Source organism: Psammomys obesus, unplaced genomic scaffold (genome assembly GCF_907164565.1).
Source record: "Psammomys obesus unplaced genomic scaffold, mPsaObe1.curated_primary_1811, whole genome shotgun sequence".
NCBI lineage: Eukaryota > Metazoa > Chordata > Mammalia > Rodentia > Muridae > Psammomys > Psammomys obesus.
The window spans coordinates 9345058-9366138 of NW_026596131.1; the positions used below are offsets into that span (position 1 = coordinate 9345058).

The 21081-nt window shown below is 51.5% G+C and overlaps 1 protein-coding gene across 2 annotated transcripts in view; it reads right to left on the bottom strand.

Annotated features, from left to right (window-relative positions):
* Window positions 1-322: 322 nt before the first annotated feature.
* Window positions 323-21081, bottom strand: part of Sdk2 (sidekick cell adhesion molecule 2) — a 267967-nt gene continuing 247208 nt past the window's right edge. For both annotated transcript variants that reach the window (XM_055592508.1, XM_055592509.1), the window contains 6 exons: window positions 18277-18402; window positions 15452-15616; window positions 14215-14355; window positions 13828-13966; window positions 12000-12126; window positions 323-4425 (listed from right to left, as the gene is read on the bottom strand). In XM_055592508.1, coding sequence (XP_055448483.1) covers window positions 4072-4425; window positions 12000-12126; window positions 13828-13966; window positions 14215-14355; window positions 15452-15616; window positions 18277-18402 — 1052 coding nt within the window. In that variant the 3' untranslated portion in view covers window positions 323-4071. The remainder of the gene's footprint in view (window positions 4426-11999; window positions 12127-13827; window positions 13967-14214; window positions 14356-15451; window positions 15617-18276; window positions 18403-21081) is intronic.

The following is a 21081-nucleotide window of genomic DNA, read 5'->3' on the forward strand; positions in this document are numbered from 1 at the left end:
ATCAGTTGTATCACACATCTAAGGGGCTCTTATCCGCCAAACTGAAAACATCACATTCTTTTTCTTCTTTTGGTGCTAGGGATTGAACCCAGAGCTCCTGCATGCTGGGCTGAAGCAGTACCTTTTGTTTAAAGGAATAGATACCACCTCCTGATGGGTTAAGAGGGCAGATGAGTCCTGCCCTTGACTTGCTCCTCGCAATCCCCACATGGCTAGAAATAGAAACATATGTTTGAGGAACAGAATTTGTACCGAGGAAAAAGAATGACTGCTACTTCAGAACTCCAAAAAAAAAAAAATGTTTATTTATAAAATACTGACAGTTTGACAGGACATGGGACTTGTTGTGGTATATATTTCAAATCAATTTCTTTCTTACCTTTCATTTAAAAAATAAACTTGCTAACAAGCTATATGACATATAGATATATATTTTTTTCTTACAGATAGACACCTGCCATAATGAATACTCTCCCTATAATTTTTCATTATAGCTTTTAAATCAAAAAAATAAAGATTTGTACCAAGTTTTGTTTTGGGAGCCTATATGGGTGAAAAAAGGTAACACATTTAAATGCTTTGGATTTGTTTTTTATGGAAACAGAGAAGAGGGGGTTGTCCCTAGGGGGTGGGCACCTGTGCTCAAGGTGTTGGTTAGGATGGGTGTCCCTGTATGGGACTACAGAGGCACTCGGGAGCTGGCGGTGGCTGGTGGTGGGTCCCCTCTTTACCCTGCTGACGGCCCGTCTGGCTGGCAGCATGTGACCCCTTCCTTGTGCCGTGTGAGAAGGCGAGGAGGGCCCCAGCCTAGGACAGCCCAAGGTGAGGCTCTGGCACCTTAAGAAGGCCTCAAGAAACAAGGGCTGGCAAGGCAGCCCAGCTGTGTCCTTGTTCCCTCTGACTCCTGGTAGTGTCAGGTTTGGGGTGGAGAGGGGGCTAGGAGAGGCAGCTCAGGTTTGTAAACTCCCTGCAGCTCTCTGGAGGAAAATGCTTCTGGAGCCCAGAGTAGCTATTTGGTTAGCCTTGGCAATCTGGGTGCACAGCCTGCAAGAATGCAGCTGACACTGCCAGGAGAGGAAAGAGCAGCCCCAGCATGCTAAGCGCCGGCTCCTGGCTACATCACAGATTTCCTCAGGGCACAGAGAGGTAACGCCAAAAGGGCTAGGCATGCCCTTCTGGGAACCCGTTTCTCATAGAGTCACAAGACAGCAGCCCTGGCCTCATAGGCCCAGGAAATTGAAAGTGCCTCCTTGCCCAGGGTTGGTGCCCACCACACTCTTAGAATGCGGTAGGGTATCGGGGTGGAGTTTTTGGAACCCTCCACTGCCCAGCAGAAATGTAAACAAAGCCAAGAGATATTAAACTACCTTGAGTTCCAGAGCTGGAAACCTACCGGGTGTCGAGATGCAGCAGCAACTGCGGATGCAATAATTCACCTGGGCAGGTAGTGCTTGAATGGAGACTCTCACTGTAGGCTCATCTAGGAGTTACAGCTTGTAATGTGCCCAGCTGGCTTGGGCAGTAGGTCCCACTGATAACCCCAAGTGCAAGCGACTCAGGCTATCCATGCCTCTTGGGGATGAGACACAACCAGGAGTCATCAGAGGGCATGACAAAAGCCCCTTTGCTAACACATACAGATGCATGTTCTGTGCCTACCTTTGCATGGTTGTACGTAAGCACAAGTTTGCATGTGCACATGGATGTCAGCAAGGGTTCCAATGAGCACACGGAAGGGGGAGGGGGAATCTCAGTGCACCAGGTGACTCATTAAAGGCAAAGGAAAATTGGCCTCATGTGCAACACACACACACATATACATACAAATGCTTTTTTTTTTTTTAAAGTTCCCTCTGGGCTGAGCTGAGCTGGGCTAATAATTCCCTAATGTAAACTCAGAACATCCTTAAATGGTTAAAGCCTCTGAAGACAGGACAAAAGATGAAGCTGTTCAAAAAAGAAATAAGGGACGAACAGTGGCAGTGTGAGCTCATGCAGCCTGTGCAGATGTGCGGCTCTGGAGGTGCCAGATGGTGCAGGGGTTGGGGTCCAGCTAATTGACAAAGCCCAAGGTAGCCCTGGAAACCTGACTTCCTGGAGGGGGAAGGCCTCATCCCTTTGTTGTCCTTTGAGGACAAGGCTGTGCTTCCTGGCTTAGGAGCCTTAGGATCTGCTTGGGAGACATCACTGTGAAAAGCCACTCTTTATATACAGCAGTTGGATCACCTACCCACTGACCTGGCTTCCAACATTTCCTCATTCACATATCCCAGCGGCCAGCCGTGTAGTACTCACATTCTTAGTACTCAAGTGTGTCCTTTACTCAGGCCTTTGGCCCTGACGTCCCTGCCCAGTGAGAGTTAGCAGTGACTGATCAGGGACTGCTGAGGGCAGCTACAGGCTCTCCGCTAAGGCCAGCAGTAACTACAGTACATACTCCCAGCAAGAATGTTCCTATATTGAAATGGACATGGCCCAATGAAGTCTCTGAAGGAGGCCTTCCTAGCCGTAGCCTGAGCCTTAGACTGGTTGATGTCCCCAAGGACCTAGGCCAATCTGGGACATTAGAAAACCTTCTCCCTAAATCCTTGCATTGGAAGCCCAAAGCTGATGGGAAATTCAGGCCCCCGTGGTTTTTTACAGAACATTCCTGGGAGTGACAGCTTTCCCTCCCATTAGCTATTCTGGTCCCTTGATCCCATCTGACCGGCCTCTCCTGGCTGGGCTGACCCTGAATCTCAACTCCGTCCAAATCGGACAGAGCTTTAGAGCTGGTCCTTCTTTGGTGCTTCCCAGCTCTGCCTTCACTGAGCAGAGCCTGGGAGATGTTAGAGGGAGTTGAAGTGACCTTTGATTCTTTGTAAACCCTCAGGACCAGGGACTGGGCCACCCCTCAGGGCACCTGTGTGTTTTGGGTAGAGACACTGGGTACATGGATCTTAAAGTGAGAATGTTGATGGGCAAAGAAGCCCCAGAGTATCCTCTTGAGAGGGGCCCCTGGACCCCTTTTCCTGCAAGTTCACAGAGGCAGATGCATAGGCTAGCAAGAAGGTGTACATTCAGGGGGAATGTTACATCTGAACATACAACCTCCCTGTCCCCCTAGGTGGACTGAGCTTCCTACCCTAAGCACCACCCCCAACCCATTTTCCTTTCAGCGTTGGGCAGGTGGATCAGCAGAAAACAGTCAAGGCTTCGTCCTTGCATCTCTGAATTTCTGCAGGACATCTCCCTAAAGCATCCCCTAGTCTTGAGCCAGCACCCCAGGTCTCCATTCCCCAGAGATCACCTCTCCTTATCTGCATCCAGGGAAGTGAATCCAAGCAACAGGAGGCAGGTCTCAGTTACACAGCTGTGTAAGGATTCTCTCTCAGCCCTTAGGCCTCTTCCTTGAATTCACAATTAAAAAAATTTTTTTTTCCCCAGGAACAAGGAAGTTGCTAAGTGGATTCTCACCCTTTGATTTTTCTTCTCTTCTCCCAAAATAAACCAGATGCTTGGTGGAGAAGTTGAGCAAAGGCAATGAGCCCTTGGAGGGTGCTGAGGCGGGGCCCAGGGATGACAAGGCCATGGGACACCTGCCAGGAAGAGCCAGAGACAGCAGGCCGGCTTCACCTCTAGGGCATCCATCCTTTTTCCAGAGAGTAAGGATAGCAAACCCAGGGATCTAGCCCAAGCCGGAAAGGGGAAGCTTCTTGTATGCCTAGAAGCTTCTAGATCCCTCCACCCCACCTGCCGTATGGCCTCTCTCTCCAGGGTCCCAAACTTCTCTGTCCTTGGCAGAAGTGAGACTATCAGTGCTCCAAGCCCTCCACACCGCAAAATGGACCCCAAGTATGTGAAGCCATTGCAGCTCACACGCGTCCAAGTACTCTTGTGGATTTCTTTTTCCTCCCCCTCCTCCACACTGGCTTTGCTGGCCCTGGAATCTCTGGAAAAATAAACTTGGGAGGTGAAAAGTTGATTGGATGTCTTGGTGGGGCTTTCTTGTGTGTTTTCTGGCAGGCGTTTTTGGGAAGTGGCAAAGGAGGATTTTGGTGTCTTTTCTTTCATTTTTTTCCTCTTCTGATGTCAAACGAAGGATGAAAACCCTGCTATGGGTGCCCGGGAGCCAGGGGCGAGGCTGCTGGGGGGACGGTAGAGGGTGCTTTGCTGACTTGGGGGGTTTGGGGGGTTTTGGGGCGTTGGAGTCCGGCTGGCCTTGGGCCGGAAAAGGCTGCCTTGCTGGGTGCTGTTGCTGTTGGGGACAGTGACGTGGTCAGGTTCACCGGAATCGCTCTCTGTGTAGCTGTAGGCCTGGGCCCGAGAGATGCCTTTCTGCTGGCGCCGCCAAGAGTTGTAATATGTGGGATCACTGATGTAGTGGTTGACGAAGGAGTGGGCTTTCTGAGGGTTCGTGTCCACTTCATACTCGCTGTCACTTCCCTAGGAGGACAGAGAACCAGGGGTGTCAATGTCCTGGGAAGGCCAGGGCTCAAAAGCACAGAACATCCTGGCTCCATTCTCTGTGCTGCCTCTTTCAAGACTTGCTCTCAGCCCCTCACTGCTACCGGTCCCTTCACATCCCCTTCTCTCTTTCTTCAGGGACAGCTGGTATGAGATGGCTACCAATGCGTTGTCAGAGCAGGAAGAAAGTCTTTTTCCTTTGTGGTATGAAGGCTTGAAAACTACAGTTTCACTCACACTAGGCAAGCATTCTACATCTGAGCTACACTGCATTTTGAGACAGGCTTTCCCTAGGCTGGTAGTGAACTCACTATGCTGGCCTTCATCTTGTGTTCTTCCTGCTTAGTTTCATGATAGCCAGGATTTCAGAACCATACCACCAAGCAAGACCTACATACTTACATTCTAACCTTTATTCGTCACTTAACATAAAGCCAACCATTTTGAAGTGAGCAGTTCAGCATTCTTTAGTCTATGACATTGTGAGCCATCAGGCCTATCCAGCTCCAAATATTTTGGTCACCCCAAAGTACAACCCTGGCCCTATTAAGCCCTCTCTCCACCTCCTCCCCACCCCCAGTACAATCACATGTCTATTTTCTGTCTTCAGGAACACCTGTTCTGGATTCTCCACACAGAGGGGTCCATGCTGTATATTTTTGTCTAGTGTCTTTTTTTTTGATTATTGGTTTTTGAGACAAGATTTCATTCTTTAGCTCAAGATGGTCTATAGCATGCTCATAGCTCAGGCTGGCCTCAAGTGGGTGACAGTCTTTATGCCTTGGCTTCCTGAGTGCTGGAATTTCAGATGCCATGATGTCCTCCACTAAGGACAGTTTGACCATCCATGACAAGGTGCTTTTTTTTTTTTTTTTAAGATGTATTTAACATGTATGAGTGTTTTTGCTTGTATGTATGGCTGTGTACCTGGTTTCTAGAGGTCAGAAGAGAGCACTAGACCCCAGGAATTGGAGTTATGGACAGTTGTGAGCCACCTGTCATGTCGGTCTCAGGAATCAAACCAGGTCCTCAACAAGAACATGTGCTCTTAGCCACAGAGCCATGTCTCTAGGCCGAACACATTCTAACCTGTGCCTGTACTCTGTGACAAGAAATAAAGTTTGAACTAGACCAAGACTTGGGAAACCCCGGACAGTGAAAAATGCACATTTTTACCCATATATGATTCAGGAAAAAAGTAAGGAAATTGTCATGTAAATCATGTCAACAGAGGCTAGAGATATGACTCAGCAGTTAACATCTCCTGCTCTTCCCAAGGGCCTGAGTTCGGGTCTCAGCACCCATGTTGTATAGTTTATAGCAGCCTGTAATTCCAAGGACTCTGGTGCCCTCTTTTAACTTCTCTGGGCTCCTACATGCATATGTAGGTGAATCACACACACAAATGAAAAATTTTTTAATGCCACCAAAAGCTCCAAATTCTCCCATGATGACTTCGGAGGTGCCCCCTGCCCCCACCGTGTAAAATATCCAGTTATTCTTAACTCTGTTATGACAGTCTGCAGTTCTGTGCACACGCCTCTTCTGCGGGAGACAAGTCAATCTGAGTTGTAAGCTCTGAATTGTGGAGCTAAAATTACCACTCCCCCTCCCCCACCCCGAGCTTCCAGCAATGTTTTGAGACGGAATACGACAACAGATGGAGACTCTGGGGAACAGACCAGCTTGGATGCTGAAAGGCACACTTAGTGACATGCAGCCCAGAGGATGTCACCAAGGCTTCTGGTTCCTACCCAGCTAATGCCTTGCCTTCCTCTCCCCTGCCCAACACCAGTGTCCCTGAACCTCGGGAAAACAGGCTTGTCAGGAGAGTGCCGGTGACAAAACCTAGCTTGGCCAACACCAGTGAGCTTGGGGTGACCCACTGTGTCCTGTTTGACAGCTGGAGCAACTGGAGGTGACTTTGTTCCCAGGCTTGAGCCATGGGAGATGGGAATGTGTTGAGAGTGTTCTAGGGACCAAGACCTTTGCGCCATCTAGACCCTCAAGAGAGGCAGGGCTATGATGACTTCTCAGGCAGGTGCTCCAGGGGAGGCAGGAGCTGCTGCTGACTCTGCATTTCTGTGATTAGTTTTTACACCTCTGTGCTGTGGCTGTGAATTTACTCTGTGAATGCTAGGGCTGCTTCGATAGGCCTGCTGCCAGAGTACTAATGCTACGTGAACACTGGAGTTGGCGAGCACTGACGATTCATGGGTGCTGGCACTGAGTGAGTGCCCATGCTCTCTGACGGAGTATTGATTCTGTGAATACTCAGGGTGCTGTGTGCGTACAATGCTTCGTGGGTACTGGTACCATGGAAATCCCTATTCTGTGTGAGTGCTGTGTGAGTACTCAGTGAGTACTACAGGTGTGCAGGTACTGGTACTATGTGCTGAGTGCTGATGCTAAGTTAGTACTGATGCTGCTTGGGCATGGGTGCTTAATTAAGGGCTGATGCTGGGTGCAAAAGAGGAAACAAGTACAGAGAGAGTGAGGGTTATGCCGGGACCTGGGTATTCGGGGCTTGAGCTCAGGTCTTCCTGATTTTCTTAAGTTCATCCTTTCTCTTAACTTGCCCTTATTCCCATCTGGAGCTCCTGGAGGAAGAGGAAGATGAGACCCCCTTCCTGCCTCCCAGGGAGACCAACACTCCCCAGCCATTTGCTAATCTAGTTCTCTGGCTCACCCCTCCTTTCCATCCCTTCCCCTCCACGCCCCCTGAGCCCCCACCCCTTTGCAGTTTCAGCTTCTCCCTTTGCAGCTTCCAGGAGCCATCTTCCCCAGGAGGGCAGAGCCCACAATGGAGAGCCTCTCAGTCAAGGCAGCACAATGTCAGCCTTTGTGTGTGTGTGTGTGTGTGTGTGTGTGTGTGTCTGCCAAGCTGCCTACCCAGAACAAAAGACACAGACAGCATAGCTTCCATATGCTGAGGCCAGGCTCACGTCCTGAGGCAGGAGGCTGGGGTGATGGTGGTGGTCTGTGGCAGTGATGTGAGGGGGTGGATATGGGTGGTGGGTGGATGGGATGTCTCTCTTCCAGAAGGGTCTGGGGCTATAGAGTACTAGGCAGATCTTTCCACTGGCTTCCTGTCTTGAAGAGTTTGCCAGCATCTCTGAGGCTTCTAGACGTTTGGATAGCCCCAGGCTTCCGCTGGAGGAGCCCCAGATCATTGTGTGCCACTTCTGCAATGTCTAAGGCTCTGGGGTGAGAGGTGGTGGGATGTTTGTTACTGCCTCTATAAGGCTTTCAGCCTTGGTGGACCAGTCCATAAAATGGTAACCTATGAGGCAAAAGGAGCCAAAGCAGGCAAGAGTAAAGTAAATGGTATTAATGGGGAGAAAGACTGGGGCAGGGAAAAAGTTTCAGTGGGAAGCCTCAGAGGCCTCTTGGGAGAGATCAGAAGGGGTCAGGGATTGGAGGATGCCTCAATGATTTCAGTGGAATGGGGCAGCCTCCTCTGCTAACTAACAGTGGGGGAGGGGGAGCTGGCTTGGGGATGGGGCCTGTCCTCTCTGGCTTTTCCAGGCCCAAATCTGAAAGTCTGTTTATCTGTATCACCTCAGACCATGAGCTGCTATCTGTTGATCACCTACAGGATGCCTGGCGCTGTAGGACAGCAGCCCTGACAGATGGGAAGGCTGGAAGGGGGTGTGCTCAGGAGGTGGGATCTGAGTTGTTGGCCAGTCCCTCCTCCAGCTCCCCAAGGCCAAAGAGGAAGAGGCCCACCCACCCCCCTGCCTCAGACTAACGGGGCAGCTCCCGCCTCCACCTCCCTGAACATCTGTTTCTTTTCAGGGTGGGGGTGGGGTGAGAAGAAAGAGTGTGAGGGGGACCAGGGGCTCCAATTGCAGCTTTCAGCCCTCTCTCTCCGTAACTAAAGGCAGCTTCCCAGGAGCAGGCAAGCACAAAGGGGGCTTTCAGGGGCCATCCCGCCAGGCCATCATCAAGCGATTGCTTTAGTTCCCTGGCCTCTTAACAGCTCCTCAAAGCCACTCAATCAGCAATTACCCGGTCTCAGGAGCGGGAGAGCAGACGCCAGGCTGGGGGACAGGAGTGGGGGAGGGACCCACAAGGAGAGCCAACCTTAGAGAAAAAGCTGAAACCCCAAAGAGAAGACAAAGCCCTTTGCTTCTTTGCCCATCTCCTGTACCAGACTCAGCTGGTAAAGGCTCAGGGCTTAAGAGACAGGTTTGAGATCTGGGACCAGGAAGACGTGTGTGTGTGTGTGTGTGTGTGTGTGTGTGTGTGTGTGTGTGTTTGTGCATATGTCTCTGTCCCTATTTTGAGAACTTCAGAGAATAAGAGACACCCCTCTCTCATCTGGGGTCCCAAGGGGTCTCTGTTCTGTCTGACCACACTCTGAACACAGTGCTCTGGCTCTGCCCCTTGGATGTGCTAAGCTCTGGGCCAGAGTGACTTCTGCAAGGGCCCTGGGAATCAGAGCTGGATAGTCTGAGTCTTCAGAGGACTTCGCTGATGTCCTCTTGAGGGATCATTTATCAGAGTTCTGGGCTCTGTTTGTGAAAACAGCTTTAAAAATGTCAGCCTGTGCTGCCTAGCTGCCAGGGATGTCTGTGGTGAAGGGCCATAAGGGAGGTTCCCAAGGTAGGTTTGGGACGGATGTTGTCCTAGGACATCACCAAGATTATCTCTTGCTTCCCATTGCAACTACTGCCATTAAGTGCCTGGTACTATTCGGTAGTGTGGACCAATGAGTGCCGAATGAACATCCCAAGGAAGGAATGAGTGAGTGAGCTCCACACAGCCAAAGTCAGCACTTATTCCTTCAATAGGCCTGGCCTGCGTAAGCGTGGACTAACAAAGGTATGGCGGGGAACTGGGAGTTCTGGACTGCCTGAGGTGTGCATGCTCCCTGCCCCCCACTGTTGTTAGCCATAATGTCACCAGTAACTTCCAGGGCCTCCGAGGACCACGGAGTGTCATTTACCCACAATTCTTAGAGGCCATCCTGACTCCTAGCAAGTGCTCCATACACTCAATAAATATTAGACGTGATTGGTCCCACACGTTTTCTTTATACTTTTTCACATAGGTTTAATTCTTTTAAAATGAGCTTGAAGCTGGTTACCCATGATACCACTAAGGAACCGAATGTCAAGATCAGAAGATATATGCTTTGGGCTCAGTGTTTCTTTTCCACTGAGATGTATTTGTGTGCTAAATACACACTTTTTTTTTTTTTTCAACTAAACTTGTGCTGTTATTTTGAAAATGAGTTGGAATGCAGCCAGGCTGCATTTTTAGACATTCCATCAAACAAGCCACAGGCAAATTTCTTTGGGTGTGTCTTTCCTGTGCTTTAGCATATCTGGAGGCATGGCCCTGGGTCCTTGGGATAAACCAGACTCTTCCTCTAGTACTTCACCCACAGCCCTTTTGGGGGCCTTTCTCACACTGTGTCTTCTATGTTTATTTGTAAATCAAATTGACATTTTTGTTTGTGACTGTCTCACAGGAGAAAGGCTGCACAGACTCACACCCAGGTTTGGAGAACAAGATTTGGGTGGCCTGACTCAGAATATAAACCAGGCTGCCTGTGCACCTCTCATGCTCAGGAGGCCTGGGGGAGGGGACCCCTCCAAGAGGCAGTGATTCTCTCAGAGCCACTGACACTGAGGGGGAATGGTTGCTGGTCCTCAGGGGCCTGCATCTGTCATCTGCCCAGGACAGCCATCAGGATGGATCTGCTACACTCCAGAGCCCGACTGGTAACCCGGAGAGCTCTGGCAGGGGTTATTCCTGGATGTTTGCAACGAGGGTGTCAGAGGTCTAACCCTGCAGACCCTAAGGAGCTTCTGGGGGTGGGGTGCAGTCACAGCCGTGTCCCCATCACCTCCATGTCCTGAGAATAGGCTCAGGAAATAGGCTCAGAGGCTGGCGATATGGTTCAGGGTTAAAATTCTCACCCAGCAAGTGGGGGAATCTGGGGTTCCATTCCCAGGACCAGAGAGAGAGAGAGAAGGGGTTTAAGAGAAGTCACAGACAGCCCCTCCCTATGAATTGGCTGGAGCTGTCCTAAGCCCTAGGCTGATGCAGAAACACAGTTCCCCTAGTTGTCAAGAAGTATGGAAGAAAGCCATTTAGAATCAGGGTCCTGTGTTCCTGGTAATTACAGAGTGGCAAAGCTATCTGTCTGGGGTCCCTTTGGTGACACTTAAAAGCTCAGGGATGTGGCTATTTACCAAGAGCTAGGCAAACACTTTAATGACAGTACAGAGTGCAAGGAGCACACTGGGGGTGGGTGCCCTCTCACGCCCTGTTCTCAGTGTCTTCTCAGGTACTCTCATCTCTGAGATGCCGGGGTTCTAGTGACAGCCTCTTGGAACCTGGGTTCTCTGTGGTGGTCCTAAAGCCAAAGGTTTGGTAAGCTGAAAGCCCCGGACTCCCACTCTGTGGCTTTTCTGGGGCCTGTGAGGAGCCAGGTGCTGCATGGCTCAACTTTGTCTTGCTCAGTGTGAAGGGCTACTACGGACTCTCTAGTCACAGAGTCACTGCAGATCCCGTGGCTTCCATGGAGGTCTCAGGCATCATACCACACACCGTTCAAACGAACACGTCCCCCATTACAGCCCTCTGGAGTCATGCGACCATCATCCTAATATGTGTAACCAAAGTCCTGTGGCGGTTGGGAGGGTGTGAAGAAAGTAGGAGTGTGGAGGGGGATGGGGAATAACTTTAGTTTCTAGAGCATTTATTCTTTAATCCCCCCCCTTTTTTCTTTAGAAACTCCACTTAGAGGAGTTTGGTTCCCTTAGATGTCTCATTGGACAGAGCAGAAGACTTTTCTAGAAAGTTCCATAGGCGGCTTTGGGATAGTGCAGAAACAAAGCCCAGACCTAGCTCTACGGGCAGGCACAGTGTGGCATCTGGGCCCCAAACTAAGGAGCTAGAATCTCAGACTATTGCACATGAGTGAACTGCAGGATAGTCTTGGATTTCCTGCTCCACCTCCCCTCTTCTCCCCGCCCCCCAGGATTGTGGGTGTGGCTGGTGTAAGTGCTGCTGAGACTGAACCCCGGGATTCTCACATGCTAGGTAAGTACTCTGATCCACTGAACTGCTGAGACTGAACCCCAGGATCCACGCATGCTCAGGAAGTACTCTTATCTTGATTTGTGTCTCTAGCCCATTCTTTAGTCACTCTTCACCTCAGCTCCAAGATTCCTCCATGAGTCAGAGTTACTGAGAACATGCACAATGGGGGGAGGGTTCTGGAAACTACAGGGGACCAGTCCTGAGTAGAGACCTCATGTGGTCCAGACCCCATTCATTGTGGGGCAAACTCTGAGCTGGGCTGAGAGGTGGTGGTGGCAGGGCCATGAATGACTGCTGGATAGCTTCCCCAGTCCCTTTAGTCTACACAGCACTAGTCAAGGAAGGAAAGAAGGAAAGATGGGAGAAGAAAGGAGGAAGAGGAGGAGGAGGGAGAGAAAGAGGAGGCTGGCTGTGCAATGAGAAGCTGTTCATCCATTCACCCCCATTTGGTAGCAGCCACTACCTTTTAGGCACCGGATCCTTGTGGCCCTCACCTGGGAGTCAGAGATTTCCGAGGGCTTCTCAGTCAGGCTGCTGCTCTCAGCTGGGATGAGGTCGTTATATTTGGTGACGTCTTCATCAGAGTAATGTAGGCTGCCCGGACTGGGCCTGGGAGGGGACCTAGGGAGAGAAGGGAGTGGGGCTGAGAGGTGGCCTCAAACAGGTCTAGAGGAACACAGGCCACCAGCCCCTCCATCCTGGGCTCCTCCTTGTGACCACACTGTGTCAGCCTTAGAGAGAGAGGCTTGGAGGAAGAGAAAATAAGATGCCACTATAGTACCCTTGAACACACAGGGCAAATGGTATGTGTGTCTGTGTGCCTGGGCAAATACATGCATGTACAAACATTACCGTGACGAGTTCAGTTTGCGTCTGGTTTGGTGAAAACAGATTTTTTTTTTTTCATTCCCACAGGGGCACAGAACATGCAGGCCTCTATGTGTGAGTCCTATGAGTAGGAAGGGCAGGGGGACAAGGGGAGGTGTGGCCAAGGGAGAATGCTCCCTTGTTCCACATGGCAGGCCCAGGAGCCTGCTCAGTGGGGCTGTGGCAGCCATGCCAGGCTTGGGTGAGTTTAACCACAGCTTCAAATGCCTCTTTCTTTGGAAGGCTGCATTGGCGAGGGATGAGAGCCTGCCTGCTCTGCCCACAGCCGTCCCCTCCACCCCCGTGGAGAAGTACACATGGCTTATCCTTGCAAGAGGAGACAGAGAGTAGCTTTGTGAATTCCCTCAGAGAGGATGCTGCCCCCCCCCCCCCCGCAGAACCCCGTCCCCCCTCCCAAGCCCGCTGTCTCCACTGAGCCGTGAATGTCAATATGGCTAAGGCTGGAAACGGGAGTCCCTCTGGCTGTAGCTCCGAACTCCTGAACTTCTTTGAGCGTCTTGGAGCGTAAAACTGCCGGATCCTATCAGAGGAGTACCAGGTGGGGCCCAGGAACATCCCCTGTCCTTCTGAATGAGCAGCCTGGTGGCCACAGGGAAGAATGTCAAGGAGAGACTGGAGTAAGAAACCAGGAATGGGAGTTGGCTCCTACCAATGGCCTCTACTTTTTTCACTGCTTTGAGCTTTTGAGAAAGGATCCAGTGTAATGAAGGCTGGCCTGAAACTCTATGGGACTCAGAGGACCTTTAAGAACTGATCCCCAGGGCTCTGTCCCCACCAAGTACCTGCCAGGATTACGGTATACACCACCACATCCAGTGATGTTAGGGACCAAACCCAGGGCTTCACACCTGGTGGGCAAGCTCTCTGCCAGCTGAGCTATACCCTAAGGCCTTTCCATGCTAACTGCTCCCAGAGGCTGAAAGATGGGTACAAGATCCTGACTTATTCCAACAGAAGTAAGCCAAGCCTGGGGAAGAAGGTTTTCACTCTCCCCTTGCTAAGGAGGGCATGAGCAATGGGGTAGTCCCTGGCACTTCTTACTGAGGAGCCTTGGCTCGGTTCAGCTCACCTCTGGGGTGAATGGCTGTCTGTAAGGCCAGTTACTACCAGTGACTCTGTGGCCAGTGCTACTGACGCCAAACAACTACAGGTTAGCTTCTGTATGTTTCTGCATTCTGCAGTTACTGGCAGACTCGTAGTACTCACCTCCTCGTGGATGTCCTAACATTTCCTAAGTTGTGGCTGGGTCTGGTGGGACTAACACAAACCCCTGGGCATCTCGCTGGGGTCCCACGTGACCTCCTGTTGACCATTGCCAGCCCTGACGCTTGGATGCTATTTCCCAGGATGGGGAAGGCTCCATGCTCCTTCCCAGCCATTACTTCGTGCTTTGGTGCATGGCCCTCAGGTCTCCCCCACATGCAGGGACAGTACCTGGTGTACAAGCCATTCTTCCTGCAGAAAGAGTTCTTTACAGATAGCCGCCGGTTGTTGAGTTCCAGAGCGGGAAAACTGCTTTCGTCCAAGCTCAGCATCTCCCCGTGGCCGAGGGCTCCTGACTTGGTATTGCCTCCTGAGGGTGGGGTAGGGATAGGGGAGTGGTACCTGTCAGATCACATGGCCATCCTTTTCAGATCCGTTCTCTCCCTTTTCTTGCTTATTAGCATCAAGAACTAGACCAGAGCCTGAGGTTGTGTGGAGGAATTCCTGGCTGCCCTACCTGAGAAGGGGTATTGCCAGGAGAGAGACCTGCCCAGCCCCCAGACATGAAGGAGACCCTCAAGCGACAAGCCTACCACCGGTGGATGGAGGGCCACTCACCTGAGTCTGTCTTCTTGGAGTACTTCTTGCTCTGACCTCGGATGATGAGTACAAAGATCAGGAGGAGGATGAAGATGAGGCCCACAAGGGCGATGACCACCAAGAACCACCATTCCTCATAGAAGGGGCTGGCCTTCTGGGCTGCAATAGAGGTGCACTGTCAGGACCAGAGTGCTCAGTACTCTCCTGCCCACAGACTCCTATTCCATCTGGGGTTCACCGCCCGCTAATGGGCATTATGGGTAGGTGAGGGTCTGTGCACTCTAAAAGTTCCAGCTTTTATCTGTAGGCAAAGGTTTGCCTGGCAGACTGTTTTGAGAAAAGTTTTATGGTTTAATTAAGAATTCCCTGGATTTATTTAAAGAGTGCTGGGATTGATTAACGATGTCTGCCTGGGGATCAAGAAGGGAGAATAGCAGTACATTAGCTCTTTTCCTGCTTTTGCTCTCTTGCCTTGGGGAAAAGGACTTTCATAGACTGACTAATTTGTATGGGGAAATATGCCTCTCTGGCATTTAGGATGCCTGAGAAAACTTTCCTCAAAGTTGTAGTGAGCTGTTTTTTTTTAAACCAATGGCAGAAAGCTAGGGAGGTTGGGAGAGAGGTCAGGAGTGGGTTTTTAAAATGCCTTGCCTGGTGAGCCTCCCTTTCTATCAAAGTACCCCACCCCTTACTTTGCTTGCTGCACCCAGAAACTCCTAATCCAGGCTGCAGCCAATGAGGGGCTGGTTCTATTATTTTCATCTGGGACTCTTTGCATTTGGTGCTATCTCTTTCGGCATAGGAGCAGGGATATGGGTGGAAAACCGAGCGGGGTTGCTAATGCCCAACCAGAGAGGAGAATTGCAATTTTGAGTTGAATTTCTGCCTTCACGTTCCAAGTGGTCAGTAACTGGCCAGGGCCATGGCTGTGTAGACCTAGTGCCCTGTGTGAACCCAGAGATGAGCTGGATGGGAGCAATGAAAGAAGGGGAAGGGCGGGTCAGTGGACATGGCCCACCTACGGTGGCTTCCATGGGAACATGCTCTACGGCCTGGCTGGCAACTTCCCCTGGAGCTGTGGACTGCTGTAGGCCTGGGACCCAGAGCCCATGGTTAGAGGGGACTGAGAGACAGTGCATTTGGATGACCACCTTGGTACTTCTGCTGCCCAGCGTCTGCCTTCTTTCCCCCACTGCCCCAAATGTCACTAGGCTCTTCCGTAAACTCCATGACCCGTCACGCTCCAGGCCGGTACCTGGCACAGACTGGGAGGGGCTGCTGGGAGTGCCGAAGCCATAGTCATTGACTGCGATGACCCGGAAGTCGTAGCTCACGCCTGGCTTCAGGATGTCCATGCTGAAGGTATAGGAAGTCACCTCCTTGGGGATGTCCTTGATGAGGATGTCCCAGAGCCCTTCATCTGCAGGAGCATAGAGAGGAGGCACCGTGAGGTGGAGGAGCCTCAGAGCCCACCTGATCTGGTTCTAGCTGCACTTCCTTGAGTGTGGGTCCCATCTGGTCAGGGGCTCAATGCTATGCCTGAGCATGGCTCTTAGGGAGGTCTCACAGACAGAAACCTTCTAAGAGGGGATAGGATGCCTCTTAACCTTTTCTTTAAAATTAAAACATCTGTAAAGCATTTTAAAAATGTTTTATGCAGTAAATTCTTCGACAACCAAACCAACATAGGCTAAACACCTGATCTGAGAAACTAAACTCTAAAACTGACATATCTATGAACTTAGCACTCTGGGGGTCAAGGAAAGAAGTTCTTAAGTTTGAGACCAGCCTGAGATACATAGTGAGACCAAAAAGAAAAAAAAAATCCAAAATGCCTTCTAGAGGTTGTGGCCTCCTGCCTGCCCTTTATACCCACTCCCCCTTCACTGTACCCCCATACAAACAAAGGATGAGGTCTGGGCATTGAGACCAAGCCAGAAGCTGCTGGAATGTCCCTCAGTGGCCTTGGCCTCCATCCCCAGAGTCAGCAGATGTGGGGGCCCAGTTCACAGGCCCGCCAGTTCCAGACTGAATCTCTCCCTGGCTCTGCTCTGCCTGACAGCTCTCTGGCTTGAAACAATTGGTATGTTTAGCTTAGTTTGTGCTGCATGAAGCATAGCAATGCAGGGTATTTAGTACCACCAAGGCTATTTTATTGTGAAGAGCTTGTAAGCATGGTGGGGACAGATGGAGGGGACAGGCAGTCCAAAGGAGGAGAGACAGCCATCTTTGAAAAACAACCCACTTTCCAACAGTTTTAAGGTTTGTCCTAGTATCCTCATGGTTCACTCTCCTGTCCCTCTCTTTCCCACAATCCTGTCCTCCCTGGAACTGTTGGCTTTGGTCCTTCTTGCTCTGTCATGGAATGCTGGCTCAGTCCTTCCTCCATTCCACCTGTGTGTACCAAGTCCCCACCTCCAAACTTGGAAGGGCTCATGCTGGCTCATGCTGGGCCTCCCAGGGAATGCTGGAAAATCAACGGGCTCCAGGGCCAGCGTTCCACAGCCTAGCTACCAGGTTGGCCAACTTGGGTGGAGTAAGCAGGCACAGGCCTTGGTGAGGCGATGCACACAGAGGCCTCTGGGCCAACTCAACAGCCGGCAAAGGAGGTCCAGGCAGGACCATCTGCAGTTGGGAGACAGCCAGCACCTCCTGCAGCGTGGGCGAAGTGGTGTATCTGAATTTGCTAGATACGCAGCTACTGTGGCTATGATGGTTAGTGTAAGGTTAGGGCAATGGTGGCGGCTTCCAGGATCTCCTGAAATAATTAACTCTTTGTTATCGGGGTGAGGGGCACCCAGCCACCCTGAGGAAGGTACAACCTGTGGTAGGGGGTGTTCAATGGTAGGGAAAATGGCTCAGCCAGAAAACTGCCTGCCCTGCAAGTGTAAAGATCGGAGTCTGGTCCCTAGAGCCCCAGGTTTTTATTTTAATGTTGGACACGGGTACAGTGGCAAACATTTGGGATCTCAGTGCTGGAGAGTTGGGAGGACCTCTGGGGCTTGCTCTCCAGCTGGCCTAGCTTAATTTGGTGAGTACCAGGCCAATGAAAGACCCTGTCTCATAATACAAGGTGGATAGCACCTAAGGTGTTACAACTGAGGCTGACCTCATGCATACACACACACACACACACACACACACACTCTCTCTCACAACTACTGATAGGGGCCCCTACCTTTGACTGTAATTCCCATTTGGGGAGCAAAGACTTGCCTTATCTTTCTCAACTTCTATCTGCCTAGGCACAGATCCTCTGAATACAAAGAGCAGGCCTGTAGCAGCTCTTGGCTGACTTGGGCACCTCTGATTAGCTTGGAAACCTAGCAACAGAGGGAGCTGGAGCTTGCAGAGTAATGGGAAGCAGGTGCAGGGATGATAGTGAAACAGAAGCGGAGAGAGCAGCCCCCTCAGGAGTGACTTATCAGCTGCTCCTGGCCTGATGGCTTTGGAAGTTCTTGTGATTCGATTTCAGGCTTGACAGGAGAGGTCGGTAGGATGACAAGAGTGAGTCACAAGTAGGACACGGGCATTTAACTAACGTGAGCTGAACCCTTGTTCTTCTAGTTTCTCTGCAAGTGTGTGTGTGTATGTGTGCTTATGAGCACACTCTTGTGTGTGGTGGTCACAGGGAATGTTGTGTGTCTTTGTTAATTGCACTTGAGACAGAGCCTCACGGAAACTAGAGCTTGCCAGTTCTAGCCAGCAGACTCTAGGGGTCCTCTCATTTTCATCTGCTCAGTGCTGGAATTATAGATGTGCACCTCCACGTATGGCTTTTCTATGGGGGGGGGATGTAAATGGGTCCTCGTGTCTGCAACATTTCACAGATGAGGGCCATTTCCCCAGCCCCTCCTCTGGCTTCTTGAACAATCTTTAGCCTTAGTCAGCCTTAGTTGGTCCATACAAGGGAATTCCCTGAGGAGAAAGCATATCTTCTACTCCCCACCTCTGGTTTCACCTGCAACAGCACAGGTGCCTTCACGGATGGAGGATGGAAACAAGCCCGAGGGGAAGGAGAGGAGGAGGGCAGGAAGCGGGCCATGGGAGGAAGACAGCCCACCCTGGGGAGGCGTGTACCTGAAGGCCTGGCCTCTATTACGTAGCGTGTGATGGGTCCTTTGCCAGGGTCTCCACTGGACCAGTGGATGGCGATGGCTGAGCTGTACCGTACGATGATTGGCACACCTGGTGGTCCTGGAGCACCTGCAAACATCCCGTAGTGTAGAAGGGCATCTGTGGAGCCAAGAGTGGCCTCCCTTTCCAACAGCCTGTGCTGGTGTAGGGGGCTGGGCAACCAGGTCAACTCTAGCCATTGAGCTTCTGGGACCCTGCAAATACGAGGTCTGAGGAGTTTATCTCGGGCCAGGCCTGCCAAGATGTGACTGCTGTCCCGACTGCTGTCCCCTCCTGTTATTCCTACACCCCACATTCTGAACCCCAGGGCAAGGCTGGGTGTACATGATGGTTCTGGGCTGAGCGCTAGAGCTGAGTCAGACCAAGGCATTTAAATCTAGCCAGAACTTATTACAAGGCCCATTCATGGAATCCTTCAGGGGTGCCTCAGTTTGCCCATCTGCAAGGGACTTGCTGAAGAAAATCCTGAAAGGAGATACCATGGTGGGCAGCAGGGGAGAATGGACTGCTGGTGGGATGTGATAAAGGTCTGGATGAGGGGGCTGAACTCTCCTACCCTCACGTGTGTGTGTTGTTAGGCTAGGTGTAGAGTGAGCAGGCTTGGGCTCTAGGAAGCCTAAAGAGGAGAACTTGGCAGGAGGTGTGTCTAGCAGACTGAGACATTGGAGAAGGGAGGTAGAATAGCAGACAGGAGGCAACTTGTGCTCTTAGAGGACTGGGCCAGCTATCTGTCTATACAGCATCCCAAACACCTGACTGGGCATGTTCCAGTCAGCCTGGTACCTTCCCTGAGACTCTTGCCATGTGCGGGCCCCACTGAGCCTGTTTCCCACTAGACATGGAGCTCACCTTCCCTAGAGCCTCGCACTCAGTAGATGCTTCCTATGAGCTCACAGTACCAGGGGTTGAGGCAGTGGTGTGTGCATGCGTGCAGGCTGGTGGCCTCTGGCTGCCTGACAGGAAGAGAACGTGAGTCCAGCATCTCAGCAAAGCCGTCTGGAGCCCAGGAGGACCCTTCAACCCAGACATAAGGCCAGAGATTTCTCACACAGTTGGAGTCCCCATATCCACTCCTGAAGGTGCAGTTTCGGAGGGCCTCATTTTCTTTCTCATTCCTTTCTTTAAGGAGCATCCTGACTGCAGCATATGAAGGGGAGACACAATCTGAGAATGGGGTGCAGGCCGAGGTGGCCTTAGGAGTCCTTGCTTTGCACTGTGTATAGGACATCACTTAGGGCGGAGGGAAGGGTGCCTCTGTCTTTCCCGGTAAGTCAAGGACAGCTGGACTGGGTGTTGTCTCTTGTCAACCCTGCTTACCTACACCAGCTGGGTAAAGGTTGGTTTTCTTGGTATCCTCCATCCCTCCTCTACTTCCTGTCCAACACTTTCCCTATCCTGCCCCACAGACTCCACACTGGAACTCTTTAAACCCTAAGTTAGAACAGGCTGCACTCAGTGACCTGCTGTTTGCCAGCTCTCTTCCAGCTTCTAGATCCCAGGAGGTCGCAGGCGAGAAGCAGAGCTGGGATAGCTGGGACAGCAGCCTGCCATGGTCCTGAAAATCACTCTATCTCTGAGTGAGACACAGGGCAGGGGGGGAGGACACAAACCCACTAGCAGGTAGAAGGCAAGAGGACCTGGGCTCCTCAGCTTCTTTCCTCTTCCAGTCCATACTCTGGAGAACGACTAGAGTCTGCTGTCGGCTGTGGTGCAGGGAGGGGAAGGAGGTGGACTTCTGGAGGAAGTTGGGCTGCGTTCCTCCTCAAGAGAGGGGTCGGGGCAGCAGGGTTTCCTAGGAGGTGGTTTTTATGTTCAGCAAGGGAAAGCCTGAACCTGTGACAAGGCCTGTGGAGACTAAACCCTGACTGCCCCAGGGTCCTGGGTGGAAAGTGGGAAGGAGCAGAGGTCAGGGGCAGTGAAAGAAAGGATTACGGAGGGATCCCAAGAGTGGGGCACTGATACGGAAATCCAAAGTGGCCTTCTATGCGCAAAAGCAGCTGGGAAAGCTGGTGGCACACGTCTTTAGTCCTAGCACCTGGAAGGCGGAGGTAGGTAGATCTCTGAGTTAGAGGCCAGCCTGGTCTACAGAGTGAGTTCCAGGACAGCCAGGGCTACTCAGGGAAACTCTCTCTTGAAAATGGGAAAAAGTGGGTGTTGGGTATTAGAGAAGGCTGTGAGGAGGTTGGCCATTTATCAGAGAGGTACTGGAGGTGCCAGTGTCATCACCACAGGAGATGGCTACATCTCGTGGAACCTCTGTGTCCACCCAGGGAGTGTACAACTGGACAAGAGCTGCGGGTGATTCTTCTACATCTAGCTCTGAGAGCCCTGTTCCCACCAGCTAACTGCAGCCCCTACCCACGCCCTTCCTTACAGGGGTGGGGGAGGGGGCAGTATGGGGAGGTGGTTCTGGCCAGGCTGGAGGTCTGGACACCTGCCAGGCTGCATCATTCCTGGACTGAGGTGACAGAACCTGAGAGCTAGAGAGGAAGAGAATAAAAGGAGCATATGGAAAGCTGTGTGGCTGTGGTGGCTCACGCTTGTAAACCCAGCACTTGGACAACTGGAATGTGTGTATGTGCCTTTGTGGGAAGACTTAGATGCTGATAACCAAGCCTGGGGTGGGGCAGGAGAGTGGAGTAGAGAGGAGGCGGGACAATGAGAGAGAAGGAGAGAGGGAGAGGACTTGGGGAGGAGATAGAAGAGTAAGTAAGGTCTGTGCTTCAGATCTAGCTCTGGACCCCATCG